This window comes from Schistocerca serialis, chromosome 6 (assembly GCF_023864345.2).
Source record: "Schistocerca serialis cubense isolate TAMUIC-IGC-003099 chromosome 6, iqSchSeri2.2, whole genome shotgun sequence".
In the NCBI taxonomy this organism is placed as follows: domain Eukaryota; kingdom Metazoa; phylum Arthropoda; class Insecta; order Orthoptera; family Acrididae; genus Schistocerca; species Schistocerca serialis.
Window position 1 is genome coordinate 305436139 of NC_064643.1, and position 20117 is coordinate 305456255.

The 20117-nt window shown below is 36.9% G+C and overlaps 1 protein-coding gene across 7 annotated transcripts in view; it reads left to right on the plus strand.

The window, feature by feature from the left end:
* The window catches only part of LOC126484514 (RNA-binding protein 39), a 79415-nt gene that overhangs the window by 36784 nt on the left and 22514 nt on the right, over positions 1-20117 (plus strand). For all 7 annotated transcript variants that reach the window (XM_050108054.1, XM_050108056.1, XM_050108057.1 and 4 more), the window contains 6 exons: positions 4128-4245; positions 6083-6175; positions 6283-6552; positions 10151-10355; positions 10651-10786; positions 17782-17966. In XM_050108054.1, coding sequence (XP_049964011.1) covers positions 4128-4245; positions 6083-6175; positions 6283-6552; positions 10151-10355; positions 10651-10786; positions 17782-17966 — 1007 coding nt within the window. The remainder of the gene's footprint in view (positions 1-4127; positions 4246-6082; positions 6176-6282; positions 6553-10150; positions 10356-10650; positions 10787-17781; positions 17967-20117) is intronic.

The window sequence follows — 20117 nt, forward strand, 5'->3', positions numbered from 1 at the left end:
TTGTGACATCAGATGCGCAGAACGAACCTAAACTCGGCCGCCAACATAAATGATGTGCACTTTAATGAAGAGCCCTGACAGCTGGTATAACTTAAGTCAGCTTTCAGCTGAAGTGAAAAGATTGCTGGTGGTACTGAAGTTACATGATTAAAAACAGTAGTCATCTATAGAGCTGTGCCAACACTGAGGCACTGTCAGAGAGATAAATTATATAAAGTCACCTTACAAGTTTGGTTGCAGTAAAAGTGCACAGCAGCTGTAACAAGCCCACATTATTAGGGCTGCTCTTTTGCCGTATGAAGCATGCAATTCAGCACATGTAATTAGAAGGCCATGCACAAACGTAACTTCCAAAGAGTTGTACAACTTAGGATCTACAGACAATAGATTGAAAAGACCGCAGTCTCAACTATGTGTTAGTTGCCTACAGTGTGCTCTGAAGTGGAGATGTTAACTTTGAAATTAATAATCTGTGTAGTTCAGTGATGAAAATACTTAGTGTGAATGTACAGTTAAGGGTTGTATAAGAAGTCATTTATACCCCTCAACCAGTTTCTTTATTCCCATTGAATATTTGACATTCATTCAGTAATGTCAATTAATTGGTTTGCATGTGCAAACACCTAGTTACAGTAATAAGTAATGCATTCAATTTTTTAATTTTCATGTTTCTTGTCCAGGATCCTTTATCAGAATTTTCAGTCATATCCTTTGTTTTCCAACAAATGCTTCCATCATTTTGTTTTCACAATGTTAATTTTGATATCAAACTTTCTATTTGGTTGACATAGTAATGGGTGAAAACAGTTACTACAATTTACATGAATTTGGAATTATTTATGAATACATTTTGCTTTTGAATATAAAAATCTTGCTTAGTGTACTACTTATTTTGAGAGATCAAGGCTCAATTTTGTGTTATGGTGATGTTACCTTTTATTAACACTTTGCTTTCTTTTGATACAATGTTTTGTTTATTGCCACAATTTTTGGCTATGCGCATTGATATTGCTTCTTGATGTTTTGTATTGTTTTATGTTTTTGGCTTTTTGTATTGGTATTAGCATTTTAAATTGAGCTTTGTAGTCAGGTGTTGTATTACACACTGTGCTTTGTTACTTCACATTACTTTTGGCCATGTATATTGGTGTCAGTTTTTGGCATTTTATATTGCTTTTAGTTTTTTCTTGTGTCTGCTTGTATAGGTTCTGTGTTTTTTTATGTTGAACTATAAAAGTCAACTGATGGTTTTGATACATACTGAAGTTAGATCATGCTAGTTTAATGCTTTTGGCATCTTTGAAACCAGCCATTTTATGTTTCTCTGGTTGTGTCATTTTGTATATTTTGCTATTACCATGATTTTGTGGCTGTTATTTTAGTTTGTCCCCACTCAGAACCCCCAATCACTGGTGGTTGTCCCATTAGCTTCAACATTTATTAAGAATTTCTACAATTCTAAATTTGATGCTAAGATTTTGGCATCTTGACAGTGGGTAATGTCATTGGTTGTCATTTTGAAATCATGTTTGTGTTGACCGAGCGAGGTGGCACAGTGGTTAGCACACTGGACTCACTTTCAGGAGGACGACGGTTCAATCCCGTGTCCGGCCATCCTAATTTAGGTTTTTCGTGATTTCCCTAAATCACTTCAGGCAAATGCCATGATGGTTCCTTTGAAAGGGCACGGCCGACTTCCTTCCCTAATCCGATGAGACCGATGACTTCATTGTTTGGTCTCCTCCCCCATATCAACCCCCCTCCCCCCTCCCCCCCCCCCCCCCCCCCTCATATTTGTGTTGTATTTTGGTCATTGGTCAAAGTCAGTGGTTAGTATCAAAGGCTCTTGTATATCCACAATAAATATGAAGTTTCACAGATAAAACAATCACCTTGACAAAGAAAGGGCTAAACATATATCTCACAGCAGTATAAATTTTATCACGGTCAAATATCTTTTAGAACTTGTATGAACATTCTCATGGCTCATTGACTGTGTTAAATGTTTTTTTACAATTCTTGTTGAAAGTATTTCACCTGCCATCATTCTTTCTGTTCTCTCATACACATCAGCCAATTTGGACAACCTTAAATAGATAATGCAGTTGAACCCTTAATTTTCCACATTCTATTTAGATAATTATGATGTACAGGGTGTCTACCTCCCGGGAGAACCGGGAAAAACCCGGGAATTTTTTCATCCAGGAGAAAACCGGGAAAAACCCTGGAATCTTTTTGACTTCCGGGAATTTTTCATTGTTTTAGTTTTCATTTAAATTTTTGTGATTTTGACTGGTAAGAACCAATACTTTATCAAAAAAATTTACTGTATCCCCCCTCTGCAGAAAAGTTGTGCAGCAACAAACCATGAACGAGAGAAAAAAACGAAAATAAAACTTAAGTCGCAAAGAAAATGCGCCATATACAACAAAACACAGTGCTCATACAAGTGTCTGCCAACAGCAAAGTGTGTCAAAGGCTTTAGGAAGACTGTGCAGTGCTTCTTAACAACAAATTGCCTCCAGTGAGCGTGACGTGACAGTTTTTTACATTAGATTAGTTTTAATGCAAGATCTTTTAATGTTTCACACGTACAAACATGCGGGCTTCCTGCGTCATCGTAGCTGCGCAAGCGCAGTGACGCCTGTTATCTGGCGCTCTCTGGCAACTCCTGAAACGTACCTTTCTAATAGGTCACGGAAAAATATTGCGAGTATTGCTTTGAAAAGCGTTACTTTCAAAGTAAATTTCCTTTTATGTAGGATAAACTATGTGAGAGAGTGTACGACGAATTCTTAAATCACAGAGCATTTGACTTTGATTTAAAAATCAGCTCTTTGGGGATGACCATATGAAGAATTTCGAGCCCAGAAGATTAGACATTTACGTTGTTATTATAAAATTTTACTCACACATTTATGTGATGCATGACGCGCAAAAAAGATCAACAATATGTGTGGAAGCTTAGCTTCTCTTGCAGCTTATTAATCTTAGAGACCAATATTATATGTGATACCTTTGCTTTTCTTGTAGCAACAATTGTACATTAATTTAAGCCATTAATTTTTGTTATTTGTGTGTTCGCGCTACTTAAGAGTGATCTTGCTATTGGCTGACTGCATCACGTGTCAAATGCTGTCATCAGCTGGCGAGATCAGGTCACATGAGCTGTGACTGGCTTACAAAAGCGCGTTGCAATCTCGATTTTAATGCTTCGGAAAGTAACATGCGGTGTTTGGTGGAATTCAAATTTATACCTTCGTAACACGAAAATATGCAGTGTGTATGTTGCTGCACATCAAAGATCTTTCCAAAATGTGTTTTTGCCCCTGAGTTTCATTTTCTAAAGTGCCGGGAAATTCTACGCCGGTGTATAAAACCATAAACCATAAAAGGATTGATAAGTGCCGAGAAAAAGTATACTTTCACTTAACACGGAAAAAGTGTTTTTTCATCCGGGAGAAAGTGTATTTTCAACCGGGAAATCTGGGAAAAATCCGGGAATTATTTTTCCTTGTCCATGTAGACACCCTGGATGTAGTTTCCTCTTTGAGATTAATAGAAATGAAAAGTACAGTATTTGATAAGGTATTATTTCCTCATGTTACTGTCTGCTCTGTTTATAGTTATTGCTGCTAAACCTGCTTATAGATATCTCACACGATACGAACTGATTTTGGTATAGAATATAACTGACATTTTCATTTTATATAATGTGTGTTTCCAGTGGACTAACAACAAGATTTTTACGTAACTTATATGATTGTCTACACAATTCATGGTGGTACAAACCGACATTGGTAATCAGATTTCAGCCCCTGTTGCTCTGGGGAGGGGTATAAGGGGGGGGGGGGTGGCAGACTGCTGTGGCCGAGTGGTTCTAGGCACTTCAGTCCAGAACCGTGCTGCTGCTACTATCGCAGGTTCGAATCCTGCCTTGGGCATGGATCTGTGTGATGTCCTTAGGTTAGTTAGGTTTAAGTAGTTCTAATTCTAGGGGACTGATGACCTTAGATGTTAAGATGTTAAGTCCCATAGTGCTCAGAGCCATTTGAACCATTTCTAATTAATTAATAACTAAAATGTTACTTGAATTTTCAGTAAATAGATATATTTTTTCTTAACAGGGGTGCCACTGATGATCTTGCTCCTGAAGAACGTGATGCACGGACTGTCTTTTGCATGCAGTTGTCACAGAGAATCAGAGCAAGAGACCTGGAAGAATTTTTCTCATCTGTTGGAAAAGTAAGAATGTATAATAATAATAATCATCACACACACATCACTTTGAAACAATCCGTTGTGTTGTTTATAAATTATTGTCCTGAGCATTGAAGACACACAAAATTGTTTTCCAAAGGTGAGGACTAAGGAAAATTCTTAGCAATGTTTAAATTGAAAAAAAAGGGGGATATTTGAGATACGCACAGATAAAAATGCAAGAATTATGCAACAGAAAATGCTGTATTTTATCTACATAACATGCAAACTTAATTACGAAGAATGAACAATAGCAGTCGAATGATGGAAAGTGATTGGTTTTGTACTAGATATTATCTATGAGTAAAATAGTAGAGACAGGAAGCTTTTAGGTCTGAAGATGGCAGTATAAAAGGAGACCATGGTAGTTAATCAGATGTGGAGTAAGTTATAGTTAACAAATACTGGGGGGGAGGGGGGGGGCAGCTAACAGGAAGGCGGTTAGAGGACTTAAGTGTTAGACCAGAAAAGGGGAAAACCAAAGAAATTCAAAGCCATGAAAAATTATGAAGTGAATGACAGGTAGGTTGTGTTCCAAAGATTTCATGTGTTATTAGAAATGTCACTCACTGTTTGAGGTTACTTGTTTTGCTAGTGACACTTTGTTTTGCAAAAACTTTATTTTGTAATATTAATGAAGTTTGAATGGCAGTGAAATGTGAGCCATCTGTTTTGAAATGTTGACTCACGTTCCTCCAATGTGAACATTGGAAAAGGGGTTGCGTAAGATTTTCAGTTCTTGGGCCATAGGCATTGTTCTACCTAAAGACTCTTAAGACAGGAGGAGAGAGGCAGTGGCGGCTTGAAAATTTTAGTCAGTGCACGATTCATGTTCAAAGAACATTTTGGAAGAAATGCTCCCAATCTAAAACATGATTTTTAGATCTTGGAGACAATCCAACTACTGGCTCTACTGCTAACGAATGGAAAAATTAGATTCTTTTGAGAAAAGTTTGTGTAATTTCAGTATATTCATAATTTTGAGTATTTGTACCATTCTCGTGGCCATTGAAGAAACAAAATATTGGCTGTTTTATGCTTTGTGGCAAATGATGTTTAATTTTTTGTTTTTTTATGATACACAGTACAGAGTTAGTTTGGCATATTCTAGTGGAAATTTTGTATTTACAATGATAGTTCCCACTAAATCTATGAAATGGGGGCTGTTAACGTTCATTAAGGTGAAGTGAAGGTTTTATTTGTTAATTTAGACATTCCTTCTTTGTGTTGCGGGGGTTATGGGGGTCACAAAGTAAAAACCAGTAAAATACTATACTATGTTAACTGCAAAGCTTATTAAAATAGAACTCCTGTTTGTGAACCATAGATTACAAACAATAGTGTGGCTTTGAGCTGAGAACAGCTGTGAAATGGATGAGAAAAATTGAGTTTCGGACATTCCACGCAGGAGAAAAGAGCCTGATTGTATCACAGGTTAGTTACAGCTTTCACCTCTCCAGCCAAAGATGTGAAAAGTGTGAATGCACATGAAAATGTATGTATAAATCATAACTGAATTTAGCTATAAAAAAGTGTGTGTGTGTGTGTGTGTGTGTGTGTGTGTGTGTGTGTGTGTGTACGCATATTTGTAGACCCAAGCATACATTTGCAGTGGTGTTTGGGGGGAAATAATATGCTAAAGAAAATGAAGTTCTGTGATTTGTCTGTGTGAGAGAGTTTGTTGTATCTCATGCACATTATATTGAACTAACATTTGTATATTTTTGACTTGTTAAATGAAGTAGTTAAAACACTAAATGGTGAAAAATGCTATTTTTTGTTCATAATCTGTAGAACTTACAGTTACTTTCCTCATTTCTAGGTTAGAGACGTCAGGCTTATCACTTGCAACAAAACTCGCCGTTTTAAAGGCATAGCTTATGTTGAATTCAGGGATCCTGAATCTGTCCCTTTGGTATGTATTATTTAAACGTTGTCTTGCATTTATGTACATCGGCTGAAATGTTCAGACTGTGGAATTTGTGTAGTAATGCAACTTTGATAAACTGTGTTTCTCTCTAGGCACTTGGTTTGTCAGGACAAAAGCTGCTTGGTATTCCCATTATAGTTCAGCACACTCAGGCTGAGAAAAACAGGGCAGGCAATACAATGCCAAATATGGTTGTGCCTAAAGGAAACAGTGGCCCAATGAGACTTTATGTGGGGTCTCTGCACTTTAATATTACAGAAGATATGCTGCGCGGTATTTTTGAACCTTTTGGAAAGATTGACAATATCCAGTTGATCATAGACCCAGAGACAGGAAGGTCGAAGGGCTATGGCTTCCTGACGGTGTGTATAGTTCACTGCATACATTTTCAAACTAAAAGTTAAGATTGTTTGAAGTTTAATGAGCTGTGTAAATGTGTACAAATTGACTGAATTAATAGTATTTTCCATTATGTAAAGAGGTGTTTGCTTCAATTTAAAGTCTATTACTGCTGACTAATGTGTATTTTAAGATGGTGGTAGGATATTAAATAAATAAAGACTTACATATTGTATTGCCTATTTGTTGAGACATCATGGAAAAAAAAAACATTCAGATTCTATACGCAGTATTCATAAAATAATAAACTCTCTAATTATAGAATTGGTAAAAATTTTTTCTCATTGCATGGTATCAGTTTTATCATTATTGTTAGCTTTCCAGACAAAAAATTAGTTACCCCAGTGTACACACATATATGAATCGTTAAGCGATAGTCGCTTGCTCAACCATGCACGCACAGCCTCAGTGAGCATGTCAGTAGTGTTCGTGAGACATACATGTTTCAAGCAGACATGGTCTGTAAACATGGATAAATGCAAGGACATGTCAGAGTGTCTAATCATGTTTGGCTGTGCCGTTGGCCATATGGTGTGTGAAGTTGCTGAATTCATTTGTGTTTCATAGTGGACTTACAGCATGTCTACAAACAGTGTTGTAATAAACGTGGTGACCAAACATTGTCATAATTCTTGTTGGAAGTTGGTCCTGACAGAGAGACTGAACACGTTTCACAGTTTGTGAATAAAAAATACTTTCACACCATATTGAAATTATTGCAGGCAGTGAATGAAAGTCCATTCCAACCAGTTTTCGAGAGAACGTGATGGGAAAATGTGCAGTGAACATTTGGAGATGGTCACCATGCAATGGCTATTGCAAACCCCTATTTTTCAAGACTACAGCAGCAAAGTTCAGTGGGACGGAAGAATATGTAACTACTTTTCTGAACACTCCCACACCCTACTATATCTAGATCGACTTGCAATAGAAATCTGCAGGACATGTTGGAACAGTGAGCAAAATGCCAATATCAACATCCTTGCCATTTGGTGGAATAGTGTGAGCAAAACCTCAGCAATTGGATTAACCTGTATGGAATGAACCTGCACAACATTGTAGGTCCACTTCATAATTGGATCTAGGCGATCACAAAGTTCAGGGGTGAAATTACATGATTAGTAAATGATGCTTGTAATGACTATTTTTGGTCCAGTGAGCTAATGGTATTAATAAGTTAGCTAAACATTGTGATCAGCATGACACATTCACTGTCACAAATTTGCTCTTTATTTGAACTTCATAACAGCCTGTTGAAAAGTCTTTAATCCAAAATTTGATTATTGTTTTAAATAATTAGAACCATATTCAGGTTGCCGTCATAGCAGCTGTTATCCTTGTACCAGCATTACGAATACTGCTACAAGGCTTTAATATTTCTAAGAATAAATGTATCTAGCAAAAGGGCAGAGATGATTTTAGAACAAGAGCTAGTATACTGACTGTCAATTGACCAAAAACCCACCTAATCACTCATTTTGACCTAATAATTTTGACTTGACTGATGTATCATTGCTTCCAAATTTGTAAGTTTCTTCCCTTTTAGGAAGAATTTCATTGATTTATCTGGTGCTATATAGTCTGTTTTCACACCAACTTGTTAATTCTTTTTACATAAGTGAAATAATTGAATTGTGGTGTCCACATCAAACTATGTCTCTCTAAAACCAGCTGTTTCAGACAGTTACATTGGTGGGGGAATTCAAAGGTGTTCAGTCTCAAATAGGATCGTACCTAAGTAAAGCACTGTGGTGTTAAAGACAACCTTAGAGGTGATGACAGCTTTGTCTTAATGTTGCTGAGGTAAAAGCAGGTGTGCTGTGAAGAACCGTAACTTGATAAACACACCTTCTCGTCCTGCTCTTGGGCTTTCTGCCAGGGTGGTCTAGGTTGCTTTATTTGGTTCTGCCCATTTATGTAATTGACAAGGACCTTAAAATTTAGCTGCTATTTTTGACAAATTTAGCAACTATTGTTGCCTAACGTGGCATCCATTTCTGGTGCAACAACTGTTTGATGTTGTAGTGTGTTCTTTTTTTATTAAAAGAAATGTAATATTTGTAACTGTTTGCCACACTATGTGCCTGAAAACTAAATTCATTGTAGAAGAAAAATAATTAAAAAATCAGTTATGGAGATAGAAAATAAATAGTTTTTATTTACTGTAATACGAGCTTCTTGAGTGGAATATTTGTTTTTGCAAATAATTCTATATTTTTTTGTGAAACAGTGTTTGCCTGTTTTCTTCCTTCTGCTCCATTGAAGCTTTCAGAAAATGATTGTCTCTGTTGGAAAAGAGCAGCATTTTGTCACCAATGAATGGAGCGATCCACGGATATCTTTCTTTCCCTATCCAGTTGACAATTACAAAATTTGCAGAACATTGATTTTGAATCTTTAGTGTATAAGCATGGGTTAGCTTATCGCAGAACCATTTTGTGAGCTGTGCGACCCATACAGTGCTACGTGTAGAACTGACAAGGTGAGAGTGGAAATATAAATGACAACAGCTCCCCAGACACTCATCATGCTTGCCACAATGCGGGCAGTACAGTGCAATAGATGTCAGTGAAAATAAGCGTATGAGAACTTCAAACACCCATTAAGTGACGAGTGGTGTAGGGAGAAAGCCTAACTCCCTCTTTCAGGTCAGCCAGCATACACTAGTTTTCTGCGTTTACGTGAAAATAGAATTGCCGCATGGATCGCTCGTCACTTGGGGTGTCTGGAGAGTCTTAATTGAATCCCTTGATGCAACATGATTAATCTCTTCAATCCAATTGCTTGATGAGGTTGGCCACATTGTTAATGAGATAGTTCAAGAACAACCTCCACCAGTGTCTTACACAGTCGCAGTTCGAAATCCCCACACTTCAAACTGCCACGTTCTAGTGTGAGCAATTTCCCATTATACTAGCTTTAGGTAGTAGACAGACACGTGCATTTCTTCATTCTAAGAAGTTAAATCACATGACAGTCCTCTGTTGCAACACACAATGTTTCTTACAGGGACCATTCAGCCATGCACTGTTTGCCATGGGATAAGAGTGTAACATAGGAGCACATGGATATGCCATTGTGCTCAAGCATAGGTGCCCTTTTTATTTTGCAAATGCCTACTTACATACATTATCTTTCCAAATTGGTCACAGAAGGCACACACAATTGTAGAAATCTGTGAGCTATTATAGAAGCAGTTTCTGCCATAACATTTTCATCTATATGACAAAGGTGGTGTATATTAAATAAATTAAAACTACTCAGTGTTGTTTTATCCTCCAAAGGTATTATGTCTTGAGTATACAGTACTTTGATTTGAAATAATGTTGTGAAACAAGATGGCTACAACCACTTAGCATATTCTTGTGCGGTTTGATATTTTGTTTGGCTTTTTTAACTTTTATGGATATGCCCAACATCTGTTTCTGTAGCATGTTAGAGAAACCAGACAAAAAATGCTCTGAAATTGGGTTTTTTTTCTCCAGAAAGCCCCCCCCCCCTCTCTCTCTCTCTCTCTCTCTCTCTCTCTCACACATATGCAAATTACTTTGATTATTTCAGTTTCACAATGCTGAAGATGCCAAGAAAGCACTAGAGCAGCTGAATGGATTTGAATTGGCTGGCCGTCCTATGAAGGTGGGAAATGTAACTGAGAGATCAGATTCTGCTCAGGGTACGTCGATATTGGACAGTGATGAATTAGACAGGACAGGAATTGATCTTGGTGCGACTGGCAGATTGCAGCTGATGTGCAAGTTAGCAGAAGGTACAAATTCGCTAAAGTTGTATCATGTTGATACTGTTGCCAAAAAGTTAGTTGTTAGTTTGTTATTAAATATTGTTTTTGAATTGATATTTTATTATTGTTTGAGTATGTTTGTGCTGAACTGTTATCGTGTCCCCATTGTACCATGAACATGGGTTTTTGCAGTTTAAGAGTAGACTGCTAATACTCATTATGAACACACAATGTGGAATAATTGCTGATTTGTTTTTGTAGTAGTAGTATATTAAATACTGTATGTACATTAAACAGTGGAATTAATGTATTTTCTATGCAGGTACAGGAATGCAGATTCCTCAGGCTGCAGCAACAGCATTAAACTTAAATTCTGCTGGAGCTCTCCCAATGCAGCAAACGACACCCCCAATTGCCACACAGTGCTTTATGTTGGCAAACATGTTTGACCCGTCTACGTAAGTATTAACAAGTATTCACTTGTAACATGAACCTTGTGTTAATTCCTGCCTCCTCCCTCCCTCCCTCCCTCCCTCCCTGCTTAAAGGTGTGTTTACATCTCTGCACACTATGTGGATGATGATGATAATGATGATGATGATGATGATGATGATGCACAAAGAGCTAAGGAGGCACATGCATCAGAGCAGTCATGCATGCCTGTGATTTGTGTGCATGGGCCAGTTTGCAGCCTCTGTAGTCTCTCAGGTAGGGAGGCACATGCAACAGTCATGTGCTTGTCTGCAGTTTTCTCCTTTTGATGCTTTGTTTTATTATGCCTTACTGCTAAGATTCAGTATATGTTTTCTGTCCATCCTTAGTTGCTTCAAAATTCATGAAGGTGTATTCAGTCTTTGCAGCTAAATGAAAGGCAGTTTGTATTGTGGGCCGTTCACACTTTGCTTCTTCTATTTGTGAAGCATCTTGAGTGCTCTGTAATACATGTTAGCTTTATGTTTACATAAATGTGTCATATTGTAGCTACAAATGTGTTACTACATTATGTTTCCTCTTATCATCTTGTTTTATCAGTTTAGAAACAACTTTTGCAGGATAGATTTTATGAGGTTAAACAGTAATTTGGTGTTTGTTATGATTTCAGATGTGGGCATAGTCCATATCAGTTCAGGCAGGCTTGGAAAAATCTTACCTTCATAGTCTCGGATGTTATTGAATTTAGCATATGTTAAAATGAAGGCCTATGTAAGGAACACGTATTTTTTGGTTTCCTCCAGAAAAATTTTTCCTCTTAGATACAGCCCTCCAAAGACGACATTGCGCATGGCATTTTGAAGATGCAAATTTTGGGAAAAAATTTAAAATGCTGTATCTCAGTAACAGTTCTAGATATTTTGTTAGGACATTTTTTATTTTAAAATCTAATTGCTTTATGATTACAAACAAATCCTCTGTTGGGACTTGTCAGTTATTTTACTATAGAATTCTGAACTTTTATCTAATTTATGGATTTTTTTTATTCCAGAAATGCCAATCCATAAAATTTTGATTTGTTTTTAAATTTTCTTTTATTTATTTCCCTCTCTGTTGATTAGTACCGTATGGTTCTACGTTCCCTGAAAAGGAGAGCTTTCACTTTTAGGTTGAACATGTATAAACAATTGAAATTTTTGCCATGCTTAAAACCTGTTTTATTCCCACATTATCACATAACAGGCTCATTAAAAATCAAAACGTAGCCTTATTTAACATAATTTTAATTTTGAAAGATGAGTAAGAGACTCATTTTTCAAGAATTTTAAATCTTTTCAAAATGTATGTGAAAGATCCAAAGACTTACAAGGTTTCAATTTATACAACTTCTGTGCACTCTGTTTTGTACTGAAATTAGCCAGTCAATGAACTAAAAATGTGTTCCGCTGCTTCAGTATCTTCCTTTGATATAGAGTAATGGCTTCCTGTTGAACCAATAGGAACTGGAGCACTTGCCATCTTCAAAACACTATAAACAGGAAGTGAGTACTGATGGCGTTGTTGCTGTCCTTCAGCAGGAAACATATATCCAGCATCTGGCCCATGTGATAGCATAAAGTTCACTACAATTTTGTTTAACTCTTAACTGGGGGTCTATAATCTGAAAAAATCCACCAGTGGAGGTCATACACATGTGCCACTAACATCCCCCTTCTCAGGTTGTGAATGTGAATATTATCCTGCTGTTTCTGAGGTGTTGGCCGAACAAACGAGATTTCTTCTTTCTTACTCTTTAAAGTGCGTGCAATATGAGTTCGACATCACTTTGAGTCCAAAAATGTCTTCTGAATTCTTTTCACAGGAGTAGTTTGTTTGGACCATTCTTCTTTTTTCTGCTCACTGAATTCTTCGATTTTGTCTTTGGACAAAAGAATGAGGGCTGTGGATGTCTTAAGATTTAACGACTCTCGTAAAATCCTCAGCATTTTGAATCGCAGCTGTATTTGGTTTGGAAAGATTGTTTTGTAGCATAGTGCTTCAGCCTCCTAAACTATCACAAGGCCCCTTCCTGTGACCAGTAGCACTGTATACCCAATCAGCTGGCACAAGTGACTTACTCATTTCAAACAGCTGGTAATGATTTTTAAATGACTAGGAGCTCCATCACAAATAATTATCTTCTCTGCCCCTGTTTGCAGTTGAAGAATTTTGCACGTTGATAGCAAAGCATCACTTACAACTGCAACACTTGTGGTATTGTTGTGAAAATGTGTCACTCATGTAAAAACTGAAACCTGGTCATTACTCCAATGATACCATTGTACTTCTTGTGGGACAGTTACAGTCTTCTCAGCAAAATCACAGTGAAGCACTAAACATAGTTCTTCAGCCTGTACACATCCTTTCATTTCTGCAATGTGTTGTTGAAAATTTCTTCAGATGCTGGTGCGTTCACTGACCATTTACCAAGCTCATCAATGAAACTGTCAAAGACAACAGTTTTCTTAATTAGTTTACTTTCATCCCATGTCACATGCGTAATTTCTGCAGAGTTATCTGCTACGTCTTCTAGGCCAAGCGTCTGTAAAGACAGTCCTCCCTTTCCAGTCCAGTCACCAGATTCTTGAAATAAACAAATTTCTCGCTTTAAATCACAGAGACTTTGCATGCCCAACCAAGGTGTCATATGTCACGTGCTCCAGTAAGTTCTTCAAAGTTTCCACACAAAGTTCAAAATTTGTGCAGTACACACATAAACGGACATCTCTAGGTTGGTGTGGAACTACCCACTTACGTCGTAGCGCATAAAGTTTTGATCTTGTGAAGTTGTATAGTTGTTCGTATAAATTGCAAAAGTTTTTTTAATACTATGTATCATGTACCTCTTCACTTAAACAACTTTTTGACCTTCAACTGTTACAGTTATTGTTTTTTTTTTTTCTTTGTGGCACTCTGGCGGGAACAGTCCCATCTATCTGCCAGATATAATGACTGCACTGTTTGAACTTGAGCTGCTTCTACAGGATGACCATAATAGGAATCTGGTCTTGCAAAGACTCCTTTTACAGATCTCACACTTCTTGATTTGTCTACTATGTACTTTGATACTGATGGAACATGGTTCAAAGTTTTTTAATGTCTCTGGTATAATAGCTGAAACTTAAACATTTTCACTGTAGGATGCACAGTATTCAATGGCTGAATTGATATTGTGAAAAATTCCTGACAAGAAGTGCAAGAGTGCTTTGGTTCATTTTCTTCTGAAGATGGAATTTCTACTTTGAAGAGTGGTCAGTTTTGCTGTAGTGTACTATCCATAGCTTTAGTAATTTATCTGCACTTTGATGCATAGAGCTTATAACTCGACTTTACTGACCACAGTTTCTTAACAGGACTAACACCTACCTCTGTAGTTGAATGACTCAGGGTATTCAATTCCTCTTCTATTGATGCAAAATCTGCATCATCTACACCATGGGAGGCTTCATCTTGTTCACCTTGTTGTTATTCTGTCAAAACATTTGTAACACAAAAAGTCGTTACTGGAAACATCTTCACTTTGAAACAGTCTTCAAATGAGAACACTTATTCCCAACCTGAACAAATGTGTGTGTGTGTGTGTGTGTGTGTGTGTGTGTGTGTGTGTGTGTGTGTGTCTTATGTATCACTCTTTTATGGATATGCAAATAGTCAGCACACTTAACTCTCCTGTGGCCCCAGTCAGATGACATCTCAAACAGTCCTTTTCACAAAACACACTGCAACTGTATCGACTGGCAAATTCCGCATGAAATGCAGAACTCACTAGACGGTCTCAAATTTCTTAGAAGCCTCTTCAGTAAACAAAGTAGCACTGAACACTACAATACAGCAACCTGCAATGAACAACCACGACAAAGAAACTGACAAGAACCTTCAACAAAGTATAAGAAATATCTACATCAATGAAAGTGAAAAGAAATAACTGTAACAAGGAAAGTGATGAGAAATAACTGCAACCAAGACAATAGAAATAAACATTGTAACAAAGAAATTAGTAAGAAACAACTTCAGTGAAGACATACATTACGCTTAAAAAATTCTAAAATCAAACCTGTCCAACTTAAAAGTGGAAGCTCTCCTTTTCAGGGAATGTACAACTGTATGGTATTAATCAACAGAAAAAAATAAAGATTTTATGGATTGGCATTTAAAAAAAAAAAAAATTACATAAATTATAAAAAGTTCAGAATGCTATAGTAAAAGAACTTTGACAGGTAAGTCCAAATGGAGGATTTCTTTGTAATCGGAAGGTAATCAGCTTTCAAATAAAACAAACCAACAAAATAGCTAGAACTGCTCCAGAGACACAGCATTTTAAATTTTTTTCTGAAATTCACATCTTCAAAATGGTGTTCGCAGTGTCACCTTTGGAGACCTATATCTTGGAGCAGGACTTTTTTTTTTTGTGGAGAAAACAAAAAAATGTCTTCTTTACTTAGTCCTTCATTGTAACATATTTTAAATTCAATAACATCAATCAGAGATTATGAAGGTGACACCCTAACATTATGGGAAAACTTTGATGAACAAAGAGCCCTTGCAATGAACAAGGTAGTAATTAATGAACAAGTCAATATAAGTAATAACTCACCAGCCTCTTAGCTACTAAAACAATAACAAACAGATGTAAAAAAACTCATTCTCTTGTGCCCCCCCCCCACTCCCACACACACACACACACACACACACACACACAAATGAGCAGATATCAAACCATACATACACATGACACAAAGATGAAGGATAAACCTACTGGCAACACTGCACACTATAAACAGACACAGTGAATAATGGAAGTGAGGTGTTAAAAAAAAACCTCACGAAACCAGTGCTGCGAGAGTTGTTTCCAACCCGACAAAACAAAAGGAAACTTAATACATTAGCATATTTCTAACTACTATATAACACATTCACCAGAAAATGTAGCATCTATTTTTGGCAAAATTCGCATCTATTTTTTTGTTTGTAAGTGATTAGATGTTCAAATGTAAAAGGTTGTCATGGTACACGAGTGAAGACAAACAAAGCCTTATTTCATTGAAATTGAGTGTTAAAAAGTGTTGATTGGGAACATTTAGACTGGAACGTTTGCTTTTGGAAAAACTTTAACATCTTTTTCTTCTGTAACAGCCTTTGTTTTCTTTGGCCATATTTAAGCTTTCAAAAGTGATTGTTCTGTTGAAAAGCAGCAGCATTTTCCCCCTGCCAAATTTCAAAATCTGCTGACTATTAATTTTGGTCTTTCGTGGGCATTCAGCATAGAAATAGGACCAAACATACGGTAACTCTATTTTAATGGTAGGGGAAAAATTTCAGCGTAGTTGAAAAACATTACATATTTAGTTTCTCACTATAGCACAGAGCGCGGGCACTATAGGCTATAGTGGCAGATGGCCCGGAGTATAAACAAACTAGAATTGTTGATCACCAGAGGGGAGAGGAGTGGTGCAGGTTTGCAGGTTAACAAGCACCACCTCCTCCTGCTCCTGCTCCTGCTCCTCCTTATGGGGCAGCAGCCTACAGCAGAACTGACACATTGTCATGGGTATCGCAGATATCTTCTGATGTTGTGTAACGGGTTGTGAATGAAATCCATGCTGGACCAGGTAATGCCCAACACACAGCAGTTGGGAACACCTACCACCCTGTGGAATTGCTTTTTGCAGATAGCAGAGTATTGTTAATGAAGTAGTTCTGCCTGACCTGTAGCAGCATTCGGCGCAACCACATTTCAAAATGTCCGCCACCTAATTTTCTGTGTTAAGTGTTCGCTATCTACCATCTTTCGAGGGTTAGCTGACAAACAATCGTACATGTTTCTTTGTTACCAAATGCTAGGTCCCACTGCTGAGTATTCTGTTACATTATGTGGATGTATCTTAAATAGACAATTCAACTGCTCACAGTTGGCCTGGCATCAGACCATTGATACATCACTGTTTCGTACACTTATTATTTTGCAAATAGGTTATTATGCACATAATTTTTTAAAATTGGGCTTTGCCAGATGACATGCAATACCAGTAACTGGAAATTGGTTACATTTTACTGTATTTATGTGTGGAAAATAAAGCTGTTTCAGTCTCTCTCTGGTAAAATATTCCATGTGGATACAGTTTTCTATGAAATAGTGTGTGTTGCGTGATTTCATGTTTCTGCATTTTGAGGCAAAATTCTCATTTATTTTGTATTTATTGCAAAATATGAATTTTTTCAGTCCTTATTTATTACGTAAATAAAACGAACTTGTGTTACAAGCACTAAAGACGCTTCACAAATAAGAAGTGAAAAGTGTATGGCCAAAAAGAAACACTGCCTTTCATTTAATTGCAAAGATGGAATAAACCTTCATGAAAATACGTATACTTGCATATTCTTGACGTGTTTGCTGTAAGTATCTGGCAAGTGTTTTGTTCCTTGCAGTAAGCCTTATACGTAATGTTAGGTGCTTGTCAGCCTGCCTTTAGAGGGCGCATTTATGCTGCAGTCTCGTGGTGCACATCACCAGGACACTTAACTGGCTGTGATAAACACACTGCCTATTGGCCAGCCACAAAGATATATTTACCCTGCAGCTGCAGCTTGATCTTTGAAGTAACATGTGTGCTTCTCTCTACATTTACATGCAAATGTCAAGAAAGAGGCATCCACCTAAATGTGTGCATCTACTAGTTTGTGGGACAAGCACACTCACATGGGACTACTGTATTTGCTAGGTGCACAGGTGTAAGTGGATCTTGACACTTGAACAGGGGACTTCAGTATAATAAAATTTTGTAATGTCATTTTCTGGTTTTCATTAAAACTTCATTTCTGGTGTTATCATTCTTTTAAATTTACAATCAGAAATGCAAATTGGGCATATAGCATGAAAAAAATATTTCTAGCACCCATACTTACAAACGCATCAGCCAGCATAAATTTATATTAAAAAAATTGTTGTAGTAGAATTAAATTTTTAATATTTTAACCTTTTCAGGGAAACCAATCCAAATTGGGATATCGAAATTAGGGATGATGTGATAGAAGAGTGTAACAAACATGGTGGTGTCTTGCATGTTTATGTAGACAAAGCATCATTACAAGGAAATGTCTATGTAAAGTGCCCCTCAATCAGCACAGCTGTGGCAGCAGTGAACTCGTTACATGGCAGGTGGTTTGCAGGTAATGTTATTTCTTCCTTATTCTGTGGAAACTAGTAATGTATTTTCATTGCAAAGCTATTTAGCTACATGATCTAAACTTTAAGAAAAAGAAAAAAAATTAATTTTTTGTAGCAGCATTATTTTGAATACTTAACTTTTATCTATTGCTAAATTCTCTGATTTCTATCATGAAAAAATTAGAATTGGTCTTTGTAAATCATTCTCATAGAAGTACTCTTCCAGCACTTTCAGAAGTGTATGAGTACTATCTCCTACAAAGCCAACACCATTTTCAGTTATTATTTAAAGCATTTTTGGGCCAAAACTATGTGGTATGAATGTTTGCAAATGAATTTTCACTCTTCAGTTGAATACACTCCCAGTTTGAAACTTCTGTGGCAGGTTAAAACAGTTTGTTGGACTGGGATTCAAACCAAAAACCTATAACTTTCACAAGCATATCTACTGACTGAGCCAGCTAGCCATGACTCGCAACTAGAGATTAGAAATGTAGAGACCGAGTCTTATGTTGCGGATTGCAAACACTAGAAATCAAGGTGCTGCTGTTATGTCAGTGCTATATTACCTTCCTTCCTACGTGTTGTAGTTCTGAGAGTATGAAGAGCGTGAGAACAGTGGCACTGCAGTCACTTCCTCCACTGGCACACACTTTCGCTCATAGTGAAGTGTGCTGAAGCAGAGCTATTTGTGGCTTAAAACATAACGAAGTTCATTCAATAGAAACAGAAGGGTTGTATTTTGTTTTTCACCTCCACATGTGAGAAAACATTTGCTCTTGTCACTGTTATGTCCCTGCAGTCGAAGAGTGCACTATTTGTGATTGTTTTTGGACATAGAAACATGCATGCATTTATGGACTAATAGTCAGTTGTGTAGCTTATTTATTTTTGCTACCTTTTTTGAAGCTCATGAATAATTAATCACCAGTTGGAGAATACACTTCATAGTTGTCCTAGTTCAGGTACTTCTGTAGTAGACTCTCATAACATGTCGAAAATGTGTGTGGCAAATAAATTGCATGTGTGTATCAACTTAACTGCTAGATATTCACTGAATAGAGATTTACAGTAGTCTTGAAAAAATTTTGTATGGGTACTGATTGCTAGCTTCCAGTCATTGTCCATGCCCAAAGATTGCATATGTAGTGGCAATGCTACCAAACCACGGTTATGTTTATAGACTTATAAACTCATGTACTTGCTCTCCTTTGTACACTGGTGTAGTCCACTTGTACCTGACAACAGACTCAAGTGACAAAATTTTCAGTTGACTGGACAGCAGTGGAGATTAAAGAGAAGAGTCTCTGAGTGTACAGAGAGTTCTAAGGAGATGTCATAGGAGCCACTGATGAGTTTAAAGCAAGTATTCAGAGCTCATCTCTGATCTCTACTCACAACTTGTCGTTAGAACTTTACTTCTAGCAGTACCTTTGTTCTGTCTACCATCTACCAAACTAAACAGAAATTCTTCTGCACATTTTACAGAACTAGCTCTCTTATGAAGTTGGGAAGATAGGGAAAGTTACTGGCAGAAGGTAAACAAACTGTGATGGGTAAGGTGTGCTTGATTAGCTTACTTGACGGAGCATGTGCCTGTGAAAGGCAGTGTCCAGGTTTGAGTCCCAGTACAGCATACAGTTTTAATCTGCCAGACTGTTTAAACGTTTTGAATATTTGGAAGTGAATAGCCTTTTCTTTCTCCTCTACCTCTTATTTTTTCAAATTTTTAAAAATCACTTCCATTTAATTAGATACTAAGATCAGATCTTTATTTGTACCATATTTGAAAGTATATCTTCAGTAGTTTTCTTGGAAAATGCAAGTGAGTGGAAGGAAAGGGTTAATCCAAGGAAAAAATTGTTCGAACTTTAAAGCTACATTTATTTTTATATTAGTCATCCACAACTTCAGAATGTTCACATCCGTAACTTTCATGACAATCTGTATCATCTTCATGTTTCTCCTTGATGTTTCACGTTTTATTAATTTTAATATTTTCTTGGAGCGGTGTCCTCATAACCTCAAATCAATTGAATGATTACATTCTGCTACACTGGCAGCCATTTGATGGATTAAAATATCATTTTATTTTGCTTTCAAAGCAAAAGGTAAGGGTATTTTAATCCATTCAGTGACAACCAATGTGGCAG